The 16,123-nt window shown below is 57.3% G+C and overlaps 1 protein-coding gene across 1 annotated transcript in view; it reads left to right on the top strand.

The window, feature by feature from the left end:
- The first annotated feature begins 11,830 nt into the window (after positions 1–11,830).
- LOC117651399 (protein cueball-like) overlaps positions 11,831–16,123 on the top strand; it is a 20,785-nt gene continuing 16,492 nt past the window's right edge. The window contains exon 1 of the mRNA XM_034395419.1: positions 11,831–11,894. Within this exon, the coding sequence (XP_034251310.1) occupies positions 11,831–11,894 (64 nt within the window). The remainder of the gene's footprint in view (positions 11,895–16,123) is intronic.

Raw genomic sequence — 16,123 nt, 5'->3', positions numbered from 1 at the left:
AATGGGACTCGAACCGAACGTGTGACCCCACCAATGGATTGCTCTCCGAACGAGGAATCCAATGGTGGGGTCACACGTTCGGTTCGAGGCCTGTTCAGCGACTCTGGAGCTCAAAACACGTCGAGAGTTTTGGCCGCCTCCGCCGGTCTTCTGGCCCACTGTGTCACGGGGGACGACACCGGCCGGGCGAGGCTTACGATGCGCAGCAAGGCAGAGTCCGAGAGGCGTTCGTTCGTCGCTCCGTCTCTGTCGCACTCACGGGGCGTTCCGTGGAGGTGCGAGAGAGACAGAGCGACGGCTCTCGGAGGCGGTCATGGCGGCACGTTGCCGCCGCCGCGCTGCACGCGCTGTCAGGCAGAGGAGGATCGAAGGCTACAAACGCAAACGGCCGCGCGAATCAAATTTTGCCTTCAATCGCTTCGGAACTTTCCCGGCAGGATTCCCAGAATTGCGCTCAACTCCGACAATTGGGGGGGACTTTTCGCGCTCGCGCCGCCCTTCCCCCCCCCCCCCTCCCCCTTCCCCTCCTCTACCCTCTCCCTTCCCCTTCCCCGCCTCTACCCTCTCCCTCCCCCTTCCCCTACGCGAAACAACTGTTCACAACTTGTGAGAGCCTCTTCACTTTCCACCATGTGATTGGGCCAAAACTTTGAGTAAAAATTACAAATTTAGTCCGAAGCAACAAAATTAGAAGGTTTTCTCAGGCGACTCCACGCCCGGAAGTCACGATGCGCAAGATCGTGCCGCAAGCATACGGATCCAGGCTCTAATTGCCACACACAAATTTCCTATGAAGTAAAATTCGACTAAAATTCAGTTCGTTTTCTGCATGTTTATGTCGACTAAGAAAGTATCCTCGTCAGTCGACAATGACTGAAAAGTAAGAGTTTTGGTCGTCTATTGATATCGGTACAACTCAACGGCCGTTGGGCGTAAGGGCGTAAGTCACGTGGGAAACCCATTGAAAATAGGTTGTTCTGTCCGATGACCACTCAACTCTTTAACAGTGGAGGAGAGAGCGAAGGTGTGCGCTTTCGGAAAGCAGGCAATTTGCTACTGTACTCCGCCGCCCCCTCGCCGGGCCTCTGCACTCTGAAAAGCCGACGAAGTATTTGCTTCATATCTACTAAGAAAATGAAGGCATTGTAGAATTGCTTCGTATTAAGAAGGATTTTGCTTCACGAAGCATTTTTTCGTAGATTTTACAATGCCTTCATATTCTTCGTATTACGAAGCGGTTCTTCGTAGAGTTTTTACTGTGTGCCGTGGGGATCTGCTGTCATCCGCTGGGGACGTCGCACAGTGGGCCAGAAGGCCGGTGGAGGCGGCTAAAACTCAAGGCGCGTTTTGAGCTCCAGGGTCACCAAACAGGACTCGAACCGAACGTGCGACCCCACCAATGGATTCCTCGTTCGGAGAGAAATCCATTGGTGGGGTCACACGCTCGGTTTAAGTCCCATTTAGCGACTCTGGAGCTCAAAACGCGTCCGGGATTTTGGCCGCCTCCAGCGGTCTTCTGGCCCACTGTGCGTCGCGGGGGACGTGCGTAAAGCGCCGCGGTTCCGCGAACTGCTAACGACGCCTTCGTCCGAGTGGCCGTCAATAACTCACGTTGCGCTTGTACGAGCGGACCGACACGGAAAAGTACGGCAATTACACGGAGTTTTTCTCCTGTTTTGTAGATTTTCTGATTGCATTTATGGATATAGAGGAGATATGCATTGCGTGTGCTGAGCCCTCTGTGAGTCGATGACCTCTTATTGCCTCCTAGAAACATGTTTGCTATTTCCCTATTGGTGGCAATGGCTGACGGAGACAGTTGCACTACACTGTGAAATCAAGGGTGGAGAGCTCGAGGGAGATCTCCACACTTAAAGTTTTCAGTATCCGCACTTGGAAGGCCAGAAATTGCAGTCTCCACACTTCAAGTGTGGAGTACTCCACGTTTGCACCATGCCGGGGCTCTGTGAGCTACTCCGCACAAGTGTGGAGACTGCAAACTCCGCGCGTCCAAGTGTGGAAAGTTACCTCACTGTGAAACCGAAACCAAACGAGGACTACTCCACACTTCCCGGTGTGGAGTGGAGGCTCACAGAGCCCCTTTCTCTTTGCACGGTGCAAGCGTGGACGGAAAACTCCACACTGAAAGTGTGGAGACTGCAAACTCTGCACTTCCAAGTGTGGGGACTGAAAATTCCACACCTCCGCATTTCAAGTGTGTGGAGTTCTCCACGTTTGGTTGCACAGTGTTCGCACCAGGAAGTGCGGCGTTCTCCGCACTTGGTTTGGCAGTGTAGTGCCTACCCCTCGCGCTACGCGGCGGCGGCCCCCGGCCCACGCCACTGTTTGCAGTGAGAAACCGAGCGTGTGCAGTGCGGCAGTGCGGCGTCTGGCCCACTGTGCGCGGTGGCGCCGACGGCAACACGTTCGACCTCGCCGCGCACAGTGGGCCAGAAGACCAGTGGAGGCGGCCAAAACTCTAGACGCGTTTTGAGCTCCAGAGTCGCTAAATGGGACTCGAACCGATCGTGTGACCCCACCAATGGATTCCTCGTTTGAAGAGCAATCCATTGGTGGGGTCACACGTTCGGTTCTAGTCCCATGTAGCGACTCTGGAGCTCAAAACGCGTCTAGAATTTTGGCCGTTTCCACCGGTCTTCTGGCCCACCGTGCCGGGCCGCGCTGCACAACGATGAGCCATTACGCGTTCGGCGGCGGCAGACCGATTCCGAGAGTCCGCTTTGGTCGCTCTGTCTCCCTCACACTCATGGGGCGTGCCGTGTGGGAGCGAGAGAGACAGAGCGACGAAAACGACTCTCGGAATCTCAGTGCGTTGCAAGGCGGCAGCGGCTTTTGCCGAAATTAGGGGGGCAGCGATGATGGCGCGAAGCGAGTTTACACGCGACTCGGCACATCACCGTGCCGGCGCGCCAAAACGCCGCCGAATTATGACTGCACGATAAAGCGGTTTAACGACCATCGTCAGGGAGTTAAATATAAAGAAATGAACGGGAGGCTGGCGTGTGTCGGCGAAGTGCGAAGAGCACTCGTATTGCCGGCGGAGACTTCGTCGCTCTGTCTCTCTCGCACCAGTGCGGGACGCCTCGTGAGTGCGAGGGAGACAGAGCGACGACAACGACTCTCGGAATCGGTCCGCTGGAGGTCCCGGAGGCCACCGTCATCAAGACCGCTCAGCCCGGCAGTTTTACGGCGTACACGACGCCGTCGACGACTCCATTCCGAAGGGGCCAAGGGCGGCGCGGGGCAAACAACAACAACAACACCTGCCTAGAGCGGCGCCAACGACAACAATACCTGCTAGAAGACCGGTGGCGACGGTCAAAACCCCGGACGCGTTTTGAGCTCCAGAGTCGCTAAATGGGACTCGAACCGAACGTGTGACCCCACCAATGGATTGCTCTCAGAACGAGGAATCCATTGGTAGGGTCACACGTTCGGTTCGAGTCCCACACTGCAAACTGAATGGAAAGACATTACGCCAAAATGTGGCGAGACAAAAAGTCTCGCCACATTTTGGCGATACTTTCATGTCTCGCCACAATATGGTCAGATTCAAATGTCTCGCCAATTTATGGCGAGACTTTTTTGTCTCGCCAAAAAATGGCCCAAAATTATTTAAATAGGGTAGGCAATGCATGGATTCATAGCAAAATACATAAACTACTGCATTATTCACAAAATTCACGAGAAAACATTTCTGATCACCACTGATAGTTGTTTGACCCACTGGGGACTCTCAAGAGTAACGCTGTTTGTTTCGCTCATAAACCAAGAGGTGCGTCTTCACATAACAGGGCCGCTCACATTCAGTTTCATTGAAATCAGATTGTACTCACAATAATCACAGTAGCATTGTGGCTATGAAGAAATTTGCAGGCAGGTTGAGAGTTGATTCATCCAATAAAGATTGTCTACAAACATGTAGCTTTGAGTACTGTACAACTTAGCCCAGAGAACAGATGGTGCAGACTGTTGATGAACTTAACATTTTGACAGTTCTCCTTTTTCACACGCAGTTTGACAATAGCTCGAACGATTAAAAGACATCTTCGCAAACAGATAACCCAGTTGGCAACAGTCGTCATTGCTCGAAACTAGGAAAACTAAATTATATCGTTGCAAGTCAAACAATCGCTCAGAGGCTGGCAGCCATTTTAGAGGCTATGTTTTTGTTTTTGGACAGAAGAGGTTATGGGCAGTTATGGGCGTGACGATTTAGATTCAGATTCGGGTTGGGAAATTATACGCATGACCAAACCAGTATTCGCAGTCACATCCTCACATCTCGTAAACAAAAGTAACCTGAGGAAATGGCCGCTGGTTATCATGTTTTCCTCCCGACTTTGCATCAATAAAATTAAGTTTTTTCTAGTTTGGAGCGATGACGACTGTTGCCAACTGGGTTATCTGTTCGCGAAGATGTCTTTTTATCGTTCGAGCTATTGTCAAACTGCGTGTGGAAAAGGATAATTGTCAAAATGTTTAGTTCATCAACAGTCTACACCATCTGTGCTCTGGACCAAGTTGTACAGTACTCACAGCTACATGTTTGTACACAATCTTTATTGGATGAATCAACTCTCAACCTGCCTGCAAATTTCTTCATAGCCACAGTGCTACTGTGATTATTGTGAGTACAATCTGATTTCAATGAAACTGAATGTGAGCGGCCCTGTTATGTGAAGACGCACCTCTTGGTTTATGAGCGAAACAAACAGCGTTACTCTTGAGAGTCCCCAGTGGGTCAAACAACTATGAGTGGTGATCAGAAATGTTTTCTTATGAATTTTGTGAATAATGCAGTAGTTTATCTATTTTGCCATGAATCCATGCATTGCCTACCCTATTCAATAATTTTGGGTCATATTTTGGCGAGACAAAAAAGTCTCGCCATAAATTGGCGAGACATTTGAATCTGACCATATTGTGGCGAGACATGAATGTATCGCCAAAATGTGGCGAGACTTTTTGTCTCGCCTCTCCAGAGGCGTAAAGTCTGACCTTTGGATTTGTAGTGCATGTAGCGACTCTGGAGCTCAAAACGCGTCCGGGGTTTTGACCGCCGCCACCGGTCTTCTGGCCCACTGAGCTGCCTAGGGCGATGCAATCAACAATACCTGTCTACAGCGACGCAGCGACGCGGCTACGCGGCAGCGCCCATCTTATGGTGTCTTGGGCGTCGGAACGGCGCGTCTCCACTGCACTGCCTTCACGCCCACTCCACTGCACTGCCTTCACGCCCACTCCACTGCACTGCCTTCACGCCCACTCCACTGCACTGTCACGGCACGCACATCCACTACACAATGTCACAGAGTCCAGGCGGCGGGGACGGAGGGAAAGGACAACCGGCCGGCGGCGCCTCGATTCTAAATTGGCGGGAAACCACTGAGTGAGGTGCACTGTGAATCCGAGTGTGGGGAACGCCACGCTTGAAACGCGGAGGTGTGGAATTTTCAGCCTCCGCACTTGGAAGTGAAGAAGTCGCAGTCTGCACACTTCAAGTGTGTAGTTCTTCACCTTTGCACCGACAGGGGCTCTGTGAGCTACTCCACGCTTGAAGTGTGGCGACTTCAAACGCCACACGTCCAAGTGTGTACTCTCATCCCAGGAACGTGACATCACGTTGAAACGAATGTGACAAACACTGTCACGTCCCTTGGAACATTTTTGTCACATTCGTTTGAAGCTTCTTTGTGGCTGATTCGCGTCCAAACGAACGTGACACAATGCTCAAAGGAACGTGACATTTTGTCACATTCGTTTCAACGTCATGTCACGTTCCTGGCGTCTTGAGCTCCAGAGTCGCTAAATGGGACTCGAACCGAACCGAACGTGTGACCCCACCAATGGATTCCTCGTTCTGAGAGCAATCCAATGGGAGAGTGTAAAAGAATTTACCCCGCACAAGGAAGGGTCGAGTCCTTCACACTCGGCTTCACAGTGTGGGGGTTGCTGATGCACTGCGCGTTTGCGCCCTATGGTTGGTCGACACACACACACACACGCGCGCGCGCAGACGCGCTCCGACGCGAGGCGAAGCACGCCGCGTCGAGGCCCGGCGCAACAGGGCGGGGCGGCACGGGCGGTGTTAGCGCTTCGACGACCGGCCGAAGACTGACTCCCCGCCACGCCACTGGCGGGACGGGACGGGACGGGACGGACCGCGGAGGAGCGGCGCGGCCTTGCTGCGCGAAGGACAAGGACGGGACGCAGCAGCCCTCGCGGCCGCCGCAACCCCGACGCTTTGTCTCTTCCAGCACACCGAGAGCCGCTTCGGTCGCCCCGTCTCTCTCGCACCGGCACGGGGCGGCCCTTGAGTGCGAGAGAGACAGAGCGACGAAAACGACTCGGCGGAAGTTAACGAGTAGAGACCTAGAGACTGACGGAGAAGCGCGGGCGCCGATAAGCGCACCAACAGTTTCTCATACTCCTCGCACGCGGCCGGAGAGCTGTCTCATATTCCAGACAAAATGGCGACGCACGCACTTAACGGCTAGAGAAGGTTTTTCGGTCACAGCTTCCAAACCGTTCTAGATAGAGGGGTATAGTAAGCGAGCCGATTGTAGGTCTCTGTACAAGGACAAGAGAGACAGACCGACGGAAGCAGTGCTCGGAATCAGACTGCACATTGTTTGCACCCAGCTCTCACCCACGCCTCGTTTCTCAACCCTGGTCTGTGGTTGGCGTTGGACCCTGCGGGAAAGCAGGTACACTCTAAATGTAGGGTGCCCAGTAACTGGGTGCCTTTGTCGCCTGCCCCACTTTTTAGGGCGCCAAATGTCGCCCAGTTTCTGGGCACCTTTGTCACCTAGTCTTGGGTTGGACAAACCATAAGGAACCTGCCTTCACCCATGGCTCAGCAGCGACTAAGGTGCCAAAGGTGCCCAGAATCTGGGCACCTTAGTCGCCCAGGAACTAGACACCTGTCCATGCTCTGCCATGGGAGAGGGCCGGTTACTGCATGATTAGTCCACCCCGAGACTGGGCGACAAAGGTGCCCAGAAACTGGGCGACATTTGGCACCCTAAAAAGTGGGGTGGGCGACAAAGGCGCCCAGTTACTGGGCACCCTACATTTAGAGTGTAGGCAACACCCCGAGACAGGTGTGAGCTGCGGGCTAGCCTACCCTGGAGTTCGCAGGCGTTCTCGCTTTGGCCCCTGCGAGAAAGCAGAGGCAACACCCCAAGGTGCGCTTTCAGGTACATCTTCGCTCGAAGAGCTTGCAACCTTCCTGACGCGTCCCCCCATGCATCTCGATCGATGGGAGCAAAGGTGAGCATGAGCTCCAATGTCCAAACAACGCTTCACTGAAGATCTGCTCTGTTACGTCTCACACTGCTTGCCTTCGGGTAGCGGCGTGGTTAAGAACGTTGACACGCGCTGTCGCCGCCAACCGCGCCGGCCCGACTGAAGTGATGCCCACTGCCTTCCCGGACTGTAAAAATAAAATCTCTCGGGACTTTTATACTTCAGGAAGTCATCTGACGACGACATGGGATGGGACGTTCCCTCCACAGCGGCGGCGCCGCCAGAACTTTTGAACAAAAGGGTGGGAGGTGTCCAGCTATGCTTTGTGCATGGCGGGCGGAATCTGTCGTAATTTGCCTCTCTGTCTCTCTTTCTCTCTCTCTCTCTCTCACGGTAAAAACGGTAAGTACCAGGTACCAGGTTTTCCCAGGAAGCCTATGCCAGAGACATAGGCGACATCCAGGGAGTTCCTGGAAAAAACAGGAACCGTTTTTACCGTTCTCTCTCTCTCTCTCTCTCTCTCTCTCTCTCTCTCTCTCTCTCTCTCTCTCCTCTCTCTCTCTCTCTCTGACAAAGGTCCATGACCCCTGCACCCCCTTCCGCCCGTAGGCGCGAGAGAGACAGAGAGACGTACGCCGGGCGGAATCAGTCCGCTGCGCGAGTTGATGGCGACGTTGTGTCGACTGGACGGTCAAACTGCGCCAAGGAGCGGCGCCACGCGAAACACTGGCCAGGCCTTCGTGACGGCGCTAACGCTAGGCCTGCCGCCGCGGGAACCTCTCGTCGCTCTGTCTCTCTCGCACTCACGGGGCGCCCCGCGCTGGTGTGCGAGAGAGACAGAGCGACGAATGAGACGGTTGCGCGGCCATTGTACTGGCCGGCCAGGCCATGGGCAGGGCTGCAGGGCACCCCGAGCGCCTGGCCCGGCAGGCCCGGCCTGGCCGTGGCCACTCCACTCTCTGATTCGGTCTGTGGCAGAGTGGAGTGGACGTAGTCAAGACCGGCAGCCCGTCGGCCGGTCCGCCCGTCAGCGGCCGGCAGACAGGCCCCTCTCTCTCTCTCTTTTCTCTCTCTCTCTCTCTCTCTCTCTCTCTCTCTCTCTCTCTCTCTCTCTCTCTCTCCCCCGCCCTTTCATACTCTCCCGTATGGATGTGACAGGGACAAACCGACGTCTCCGCTCGCTCGGAAGCAGCCTGCAGTGGGGGTGCTCGAGGGTGTGCTGGACTGCCACACCGCGGCCTGGGCCATTCCCCGTGAAGTGAACTCAGTCACGATGCGCATTGCTATTCGGCTGGTTCTGCCTCGGAAGGGTGGCGGGGCGCGGCGGGGCGGGGGGCGGCGGGGCGGGGCGGGGCGGGCGGGGCGGGGTGGGGCGGGGCGGGGGGGCCCGTCCTTCGACTTGACTCCAGGAACCCCAAACTCGGGTGGGCTGGCTTCCCTGCCCGCCAGTCAGGCGCGCTGCTGTTCTAGAGTTCTTGCGCGGTCACTGTAAAGGCCGAGCCGCATTAACTAACCCTATAGATGTAGGAAGTGGTACGGTGCACTTAAAATGCATGTGAAGTTGTCCTTAACAAGTGCCACATTTGTGGTTATGTCTTTTATGTACAAATTTGTGCATAAACTAGGAATACAATTTTTATGAATACTCAAGCACCATGCGTCCCTAATTTAGTTTCTGACCTATAACCACTCTGACCTCCCAAGTGCGGGGGCGGCAAATTCTATACCTCCACATTCCAAGTGTGGACTTCTCCACTCTTGGTTTGAGAGTGATGTCTGACTCACGGGGCGGGACGTTCGGGTGCGAGAGAGACAGAGCCACGAAGTGACTGTCCGGGACCGCTGGGCTGGCGGTGCGTGGCGCGCTTGCTTCGCGTCGTCGCGATCCAGCCAATTAGCAGTGTAGCCTTGGGATGCGATGGGACAAATTGCCATCCATAGGACGACGGCGCCACAACAGATTTGGGCATGACTGGGCACGGCGCCTTTTGGAGGGAGACTCTCGAGACTCTCGCAGGCCGAGCTATCAATTTGGGAGGCGCGCGATTACCGCCTGATCCGGCCATTTAGTACTTCGTTCCAAATCGGGAACTTCTTCATTTTTGCGTGACTGCACTCGGAAAACCCATGAGTGCACGCAATGGCACACCAATACGCTGGGTAAATGTCAGAGACCTCATTCGGGCTCACTGCTTCGGGCTGGTCCGGAAGGTGCACAGGCCGAGCTGGCAGACAGGCGCTGCCGCGCAGGCCGAGCTGGCGCCGGGAGCGAGCGTCGGCTGACCGGCAGCGCTAGGTCGCCGGTTCGATGCCACTTAGGGCCCGAGAGCGTCGGTTAAAGTTGGTCATTTCCGTTTTTTGTCATCGCAATGAATAAGATCAGATACTAAATATGCAGATTTGCGAAAGTAACAACCAAAAAAACGTTTCCTAGGCCGTGAAAAACGAATGCCTCTGGCTGGAATCGAACAGCGAACCGGCCTCCTAGGCGCGTCGGGCTGAGCAGCCCGAGCGGGCTGCTCCGGGCTGCGTCGGGCTCTGGGCACCGAGCTCGGGCCGGGCCGGGTCGGGCTGGTCCTCTCGGGCCGGGCCGGGCTCGGGCTGGTCACTCCGTGGCGTCGGGCTGCTTTTCGCTGGAGCAGTGAGCCCGACTGAGGTCTCTGGTAAATGTGAAGTAGAGTACGGCCGAAACGCCTGCGAACTCTAGGGTAGGCTAGCCCGCAGCTCGCACGTGTCTCGGGGTGTGGCCTATCTGCTTTCTCGCAGGGGCCAAAGAACTCAAGGTGGAGCAGCTGTTTTCAATCTTAGTGCAGACCCCATTTACACACTGAAAAACCAAACGTGGTATAGACCGTAACAACTGGTGTGGTCAAATGGATGCCATTTTGACCACACCAGTCAGTTGGTGTGGTCAAAATGGCACCCATCTGACCACACCAGTGGTGCGGTCTGGACCACGTTTGGTTTTTCAGTGCAGTCTCGGCCTGCTGCCTAGGGTTGCATGAGGTCGTGATATCCGTCAGGCCAGGAGCACGTCCTTACTGCAAGAGCATTTCCCCAGCCCAAGAGCATTCCCAAGGCGAAGAGCATTTCCCTCGACCGAGTGCATTTCCCCAAGCCAAGAGGGCCGTCTGCAAGGCCAAAAGGTCAACGTATGGCATCCAAAAACGGAGCATCACTGGAGCGGCAAGCAAACTAGCCAATGGATTTGCAGTGTAGTTGAAGAAATACATTTGTAAGTCATGTGCACTCTGTGTAGAGACGCATGGAGCCGCACAGTGAGCCAGAAGACCGGTGGAGGCGGCCAAAACTCTAGACGCGTTTGGAGCTCCAGAGTCACTTAACAGGACTCGAACAGAGCGCGTGTGACCCCACCAATGGATTGCTCTCCGAACGAGGAATCCATTGGTAGGGTCACAGGCTCCGTTCGAGCCCTCTTTGGAGCTCAAAACGCGTCTAGAATTTTGACCGCCTCCACCGGTCTTCTGGCCCACTGTGAGCCGACCAGACTCCATTCAAACGACGCGCGCCTTGCCGCGCACCCCTCGGCGCTACCCCGCGCTGCGGCAGCACTGGCAGCAGCGACGCGGGGCAGCGCGGCGCCGTCGATACCCCGCGGTGGCGGACTGCCGCGCTGCCGCGGCGCTCGGCGCTACCCCGCGCGTGCGGTGCCGTTGGCCGTCGCGACACGACACCGGCGCGGCGCGCGGTCGACGTGGACCACGTGGTAGGGTTAGGAACGCCCGCGCGGTGTTTTTGCGGGGAACGCACGGCTTCGACTGAGTTCGGCTTTGGCTTTTGGCACGCTGCGTGCCCCTGGCGCTCGCCACACAGCCGGCGGAGCGACGCCGCCCGCGGGTTATCGCTGCCACTGCGCTGCCCGCGAGCACACTGGTAAAACGGAAGCTTATACGCTTCACTCAAGTTCGCTTGAAGACAAGCGTACGGAAGGAGTTGTCTCATGCATTCAGACAGGCGCGAGATAGGTCGAACGGAAAGGTACGCTTGCGGCCAAGCGTCGCAACCACCACGCTCGAAGAAAGGCGTATAAGTACGCTTCGGTTCTGCCAGTGTACGCCACGCGCCCCGCGGCGCCAACGGGCAGCTCCACCACGTGGTGGAGAAACGAGGCGGCGCCGTTACAGCGGCAGCGGACTGCTTCCGAGAGTCGCCTGCGTCGCTCTGTCTCTCTCGCTCTCATGGGTCGTCCCGTACGGGCGCGAGAGAGACAGCGCGACGAAAACGACTCTCGGAATCAGTCTGCTCGCGAGGTGCTGCCGCCTGGCGGCGGACTCCGCAACCGAGGCTTGTCGGCTGCTAGAGGCGCCGCCCGTTCCGCGGCGAGCGCGGGGAGGGGGAGGGGGGAGGGGAGGGGGGGGGGGGGGGGAGCCGTTCGCCCGGCAGTCGGCCACCGAGCGCGCCTCCGAGCGGACGTAGGGTTCGTTGCCCGTCGGCTCCGTGCTTCCACAGTGTGAACCGAAGCGACAGTGTTGAATGGATGTTTCTCCCTGACGGCCTGCCCCGACTCAACTGCAGCCCCGCCGCTTGAACGACGAGGATGGAAGGCCTGTGGTGCTTGTTTCAAATCCTGCTGGTGCTCCCGGCCGCAGTGCGAACCTGGGGTGAGTCTTGCAGTGTCCCCCCCCCCCCCCCCCCCTCCCCCCCCGCCGTCCCCCCAGCGCTCCATGGCACTGGGCGAGCAGGTCACGTAGTCACGTAGGCAGCTGGCTTCCCCTAGTTCTGGGCTCGTTTTGGACCCTTTCGGGGGATTTTGGAGGCGTTTGAAGCGGCCCAGTGTGTCGGCCGACTTCCCGAGTGTCTGTCGCTGGCGCCTCAAGGACGTTCGCGGCGCCGTTCTCGCGCGGCGCGATTCTTTCGCCTTCTGCGTGACCTTTCCTCGCGTCGGCTCGCGAGTGTTTTCGCCTTTCGCGGCGTTTTCTGCATTTTTCGTTGAATGGCACTTCTCGTTCCCGGCTGGCTCGCGTCCGTTTGTCCTGCCAGAGAGCCCCCAGGCAGAGCGTGACTCTGCTCTCGCTGAACCTTGATGAACAGGATCAAGAACTTGGATGACATTGCCCCATTTTCTAAAAAAAAAATTTTTTAGAGTTGCTGGGTGGCATGGGATGCTAGCAAAGCAAGGGAATAAATATATTGCTTTATATGACTAGAAAATATAGTTCATCAAATAAAAATTTTGGCTGCTTGGCTACACGTTATTAGTTTGTCAGTTTTTGTTTTGTTTTATATTTTCAAGTGCGTCTCTTTAGACGCTATCACCATTGTCAGATAGGATAATTATCTCTCTATCACCTGGTGTCAAAGAATCTAATTTTAATCTCTTCCTCCTATTTGTTTTAAAATTGAGCAATGTCATTTGATTGAATTTAACGGTTGTTATTGATTTCAACCGCCACTCATGTTTGTACTGATCTGTCAATGCAGTTTGGCTTCTCGTATTCCTAGTCAGCTGTGAACTGTTCCAACATCTCATTCCCTTCAATTTTAATTATGTTTTAGAGGGAGGAGGGTGAATTTTTTTTTTAACCATTTCCTCCTCTTTTTTTTTTGCACCAATATTTTTAACGTGTACTGCCACAACAATGCCACTGTCTCCATCAACGGCATTCCTTTTCCTAGTGTTGATGCGCGGAACCAATCTTGCTGCTCGGACTGGACTGAGGCGTCCCACTGTCCCACGGCTCGGCCGCAGTGCCGTGGCCCCGTGGCGTCGCACCGTGCACTTGCTTGCACTTGCTTGCACAGCAGGCCAGGCAGTAGAGTCCCCTACGTAGAGTCCCAGGCCCCACCGAAACCGAAAGGCCGCCGCCACACTGTCAGGGCCAGCACCACCAGCACGTGGAGCCGTCGACTTCCCTTCCGCCCGTCAGTGAAAGGACAGGGAACCGTGTGCTTCCGTCGCTCTGTCTCTCTCGCACCCGTACGGGACGTCCCCTGAGTGCGAGAGAGACGGAGGCACCTTCGGGAGCGAGCCTTCTGGCGTCGTCAGCACCTCGTCAGCGCCCCGTCACGTGTCCGTGTCGCCGCCGCACAGTGGGCCAGAAGCCCGGTGGAGGCGGCCAAAACTCTAGACGCGTTTAGAGCTCCAGAGTCGCTAAACAGGACCCGAACCGAACGTGTGACCCCACCAATGGATTCCTCGTTCGTAGAGCGATCCATTGGTGGGGTCACACGTTCGGTTCGAGTCTCATTTAGCGACTCTGGAGCTCAAAACGCGTCTAGAGTTTCGGCCGCTCCACCGGTTTTCTGGCCCACTGTGCGACGGCCTGCCGGGCGGTGCTCCGTCTCCCTCGCACCCTCACGGAGAGCACCGTGAGTGCGACAGAGACAGAGCGACGACACGACTCCTAGTAAATCGCTCGACTGCTTCTGGTGGTCTGCCGAGCGATCCGGAAGATCGGTTTGTCGCTCTGTCTCTCTCGCACCCTTTATTGAGGGTCCCGTGAGTGCGACAGAGACAGAGCGACGGAACGCTCGGCTGCTCGGCGCCGCGCAGGAGGGGCGATCAGCTGACGCTGGGACCGGGATCAGCTGATCAGCTGACCGAGGCACGGTAGGGCACGGACGGGTCGGGTCGGGAGGCGGGGGGGGGGGGGGGCCCCCCTGCCTTTTTGCGCCTCGCCGGCTTACCTAACAGTGCTTACGACGAGGGACGGAGGAGCGCGACCTTTGTAGACCTGGCAAAAGGCTCATTCTCAAGGCATCTTCTCGTCGCTCTGTCTCCCTCGCACCCCAACGAGACGCTCCATGAGGGCGACAGGGGCTAAACGATCCTTTCGTAAGCGCACAGCTTCGCTGCGTAATACACTGGTAAAACTGAAGCGTAGTTGTATGCTTGACCTATCGTCGGCCAGGACCTTTCGTCGGTCAGGACCTCTCGTTGGCCAGGACCTTTCGTCGGCCAGGACCTCTCGTTGGCCAGGACCTTTCGTCGGTCAGGACCTCTCGTCGGCCAGGACCTCTCGTCGGCCAGGACCTCTCTTCGTCCAGGACCTCGTTGGCCAGGACGACGCCGAGGTTGGCGGCGGTCGGGAGGCGGTCCGCCTTGAACTTGGCCTTGCTTGACCTCCGCGGCCTGCTCGGGGTGCTGCAGGCTCGGCTGCAGGCGCGCCGGGCCGGGCGGAAGGACTTCCGCGGCGTGGCGGCGGCCTCCCTGCGGCGGGGTTCCGCGCGATGCGACCGTGTCCGTCTCTCTCGCACCCGTACGGGACGCTCCATGAGTGCTGGAGAGAGAGAGAGAGCGAGAGAGAGGGACAGACAGACAGACGCGCCTCGCGGAATCAGTCTAATCAGTCCGCTGGTCCACCACGCCGTGCTTTCTTATCTCGCTGCACCCGGCGCCGCGAAGCCAAGGCGCAGCCCACCGTGCCGTCATCCTCGCTGCGTCGGTTGCGTTGGTCAAGTGCGCGCCAGATCCTGATTCCACTTATCGCCGCCGTCGCGCCGTCTCTCTCGCACTCATGGGGCGTCCCGCGGGAGTGCGAGAGAGAGCGACGAAACTCCGCGCGGAATTGACGGCGTGCCGGCACACTCAGTGCAGGGGCGTGCACAGCTCGCCTCCTCGGGAGGGGCGGTGGGACCTTTTTTTGAGGGACTTTGCCTAACTTCCAGGGGTTGGACGCCAAAACCTGCCTCAACTACACCTTTTGGGGTCCTTCGGGGGGGGGGCGATCGCCCCCTCCGCCCCCCCCCCCTTCCTTGTGCACGCCCGTGACTCAGTGGGCCAAGGCGCCAAGGCGAACGCACCTCTGCCTGGGTAGTCCTCGAAATGGGTGCATGATGTTACCAATTACCAATGCAGCAGTCTACTTCGACCTGACAGGACAGTGTGCCCACAGCGTGTCCGGTGTCACGTTCGCGCACACTTGTTCCGGTCCGCCGCGCTTACAGTGGGCCTCTCGCCTCCGGCTCGCGTGCCGTTCGCGTGTCCATATGTCAGCTGCGTCAGCAGCTCCAGTCCGCTGCCCGCACGCCTCGCTCCGTCTCTCTCGCACCCTCACGGCACACGCCATGCGCGCCATGCGTGCGAGAGAGACGGAGCGAGGCGTGGCGGGCAGCGGCATCGCTGCACTGCCATTCAAACGGCGCACAGTGGGCCAGAAGACACCGGTGGAGGCGGCCAAAACTCTGGACGCGTTTTGAGCTTAGAGTCGCTAAACGGGACTCGCATCGGGCGTGTGACCCCACCAATGGATTGCTCTCCGAACGAGGAATCCGTTGATGGGGTTTGGGGCCCCTTTGGCCCCGGGCCAAAACCCCGGGGGGGGGCCAAAAAAAGGGGGCCCCCCGCCCGCCCCAAAGGGGGGGGATTTTTGGGGGGGGGGGTTTTTTTCCCGGGTTGGCCCCCCCCCCCCCCCCTTTTTTAAAAACCCCCTTTTGGGGTTTTTTTTCCCGGGGGGGGGTTTTTTTTTTTTTCCCCCCCGGGGGTTTTTTTTGGGGGGTTTTTTTTTGGGGGGGGGGGGTTTGGGGTTTCCCCCCCCGGAAAAAAACCCCCCCTTTTTTTTTGGGGAAAAAAAATTTTTTTAAAAAGGGTTTCCCCCCCCCCCGGGGGGGGTTGGGGGGTTTGGCCCCGGGGGTTGGGGGGGGGCCCTTTTTGGGGGTGTTTTGGGGGGGGGGGCCCCCCCCCCCCGGGGGGGAAAAACGGGAAAAATTTTTTTTTTTTCGGGGGGGGGAATTGGGGCCCCCAAAAAATTTTCCCCCCGGGGGGGGCGGGGAAAAAGGGGGGGGGGGGGGGATGGCCCCCGGGGCCCCGGGGGCCCCCGGGGCCCCCGGGGGGGGGGGGGAAATTTTAAAATTGGGAAAAACCCCCGGGGGGGGGGGAAAAAAACCCCCC

Source organism: Thrips palmi, unplaced genomic scaffold, assembly GCF_012932325.1.
Source record: "Thrips palmi isolate BJ-2018 unplaced genomic scaffold, TpBJ-2018v1 HiC_scaffold_5, whole genome shotgun sequence".
NCBI lineage: Eukaryota > Metazoa > Arthropoda > Insecta > Thysanoptera > Thripidae > Thrips > Thrips palmi.
Note: the sequence above shows the minus strand (reverse complement) of the source record. Positions and strands in the feature narration are given on the sequence as shown.